The following is a 1,252-nucleotide window of genomic DNA, read 5'->3' as shown; positions in this document are numbered from 1 at the left end:
TATATATATATATATATATATTTCACCTAACCGACTACGCCTTTTTGGTTTTAATTTAGGTGCTACTACGCCATACAGGCATTCCCATAAGCCTCTCTGTTCTCTACATGACATTGGCCAGGAAGCTGGGTGTTCAGCTGGAACCTGTCAACTTTCCAAATCACTTCCTGCTGCGCTGGTGCCAAAAACCAAGAGGGTACAGTTTGAAACTAATATCCCAAAACATTCCTCTAAACATTGCCTGAGTCCAGCTGTCATTCATATAGTCCATAATTTCAACAGAATAGCTGGACTTGAATGATCAGTTAACTAGCTTGAACCAGCCACTCAGTTCTATTGACTGTTTTCCTTCAGTTGCATCTATTTGATACATTGAAACAGTATAAAATGGTACCATGCACAGAACTAGTCTATTACACTGCCTTAGAGATAATGACTTACTGTAGTGCTGTCATCAGTCATTACACGGTACACTTTGTTTTATTAGCAATTTGTAGGAAATGTAACAATGAGAGATACTCTTTTCCTCCTACATAGGATGTTTCATTTATGCTTCATGAAATCCAGTTTTTCTCATCAATTTTCATCCTTATAAAATCCTAGTTCCCATCCTTGTCATATTATTTGAATATAAAAAGAAACCAGAATATGTTTCAAGCAATATCCATCTCATTTTTCTGTAGATTTTGTTGCCATAAACAGTAAACGCAGACAAATGAGGTATTTTGTGCATCTGTCAAAAACAGTGGTCTACTGTACTACACTATACTAAATGTCACACTGCAATCATTATATTGCTATACCACCATCACACCTTTGAGAACTTCAGAACTTCCATTTTTGATTTATTACATTTTCTGAAAGAAGTTTGTTGGTTCATAAGTATGATGAGTGCCTGGTAAATATATTTGCATGTTAAATTTATAACTTGTTTCCTACAGCAGTGAGGACATCTATGACTTTGTCTACATTGATGCCTTTGGTAAAGGCAAGCAGTTGACAGCCAAGGAGTGCGAGTACCTCATTGGCCACCAGGTGACGGCAGATTACTACAGTGCCATCAGCACTACGGAGGTGCTCCTCAGGATGGTGGGAAACCTGCTCAACATCGGCAAGAGAGGGTGAGAGAAACATGCTGAACACATGACTGTCACTATTGAATCTCTTCCACTGGAGAAATGAATGAGGGCTGATGGAGGATTGATGGATGGTCAATATATAGGCTGATGATGACTGTTGATCCATATTTCTG

At 38.4% G+C, this 1,252-nt stretch overlaps 1 protein-coding gene across 2 annotated transcripts; it reads left to right on the top strand.

Moving 5' to 3' along the window:
* The first annotated feature begins 63 nt into the window (after window positions 1–63).
* On the top strand, window positions 64–1,221 carry LOC111666147 (F-box only protein 21-like). Of its 2 annotated transcripts, none has more exons than XM_023421391.2 (2): window positions 64–196; window positions 945–1,221. In XM_023421391.2, the coding sequence occupies exons 1-2, from the start codon at window positions 108–110 to the stop codon at window positions 1,123–1,125; spliced, it is 270 nt and encodes an 89-aa protein (XP_023277159.1). In that variant the 5' UTR covers window positions 64–107; the 3' UTR covers window positions 1,126–1,221. The 2 variants fall into 2 exon arrangements, with proteins under 2 accessions (XP_023277159.1, XP_023277151.1); XM_023421383.2 differs by having other exon boundaries at window positions 942–1,211.
* Window positions 1,222–1,252: the final 31 nt, after the last annotated feature.

Source organism: Seriola lalandi, unplaced genomic scaffold, assembly GCF_002814215.2.
Source record: "Seriola lalandi dorsalis isolate HSWRI2012SDOR001 ecotype SW California unplaced genomic scaffold, Sedor1 jcf7180002002692, whole genome shotgun sequence".
Classification (NCBI taxonomy): Eukaryota; Metazoa; Chordata; class Actinopteri; order Carangiformes; family Carangidae; genus Seriola; species Seriola lalandi.
The sequence above is the reverse complement of the archived record's forward strand: the minus strand, read 5'-3'. Positions and strand labels throughout refer to the sequence as shown.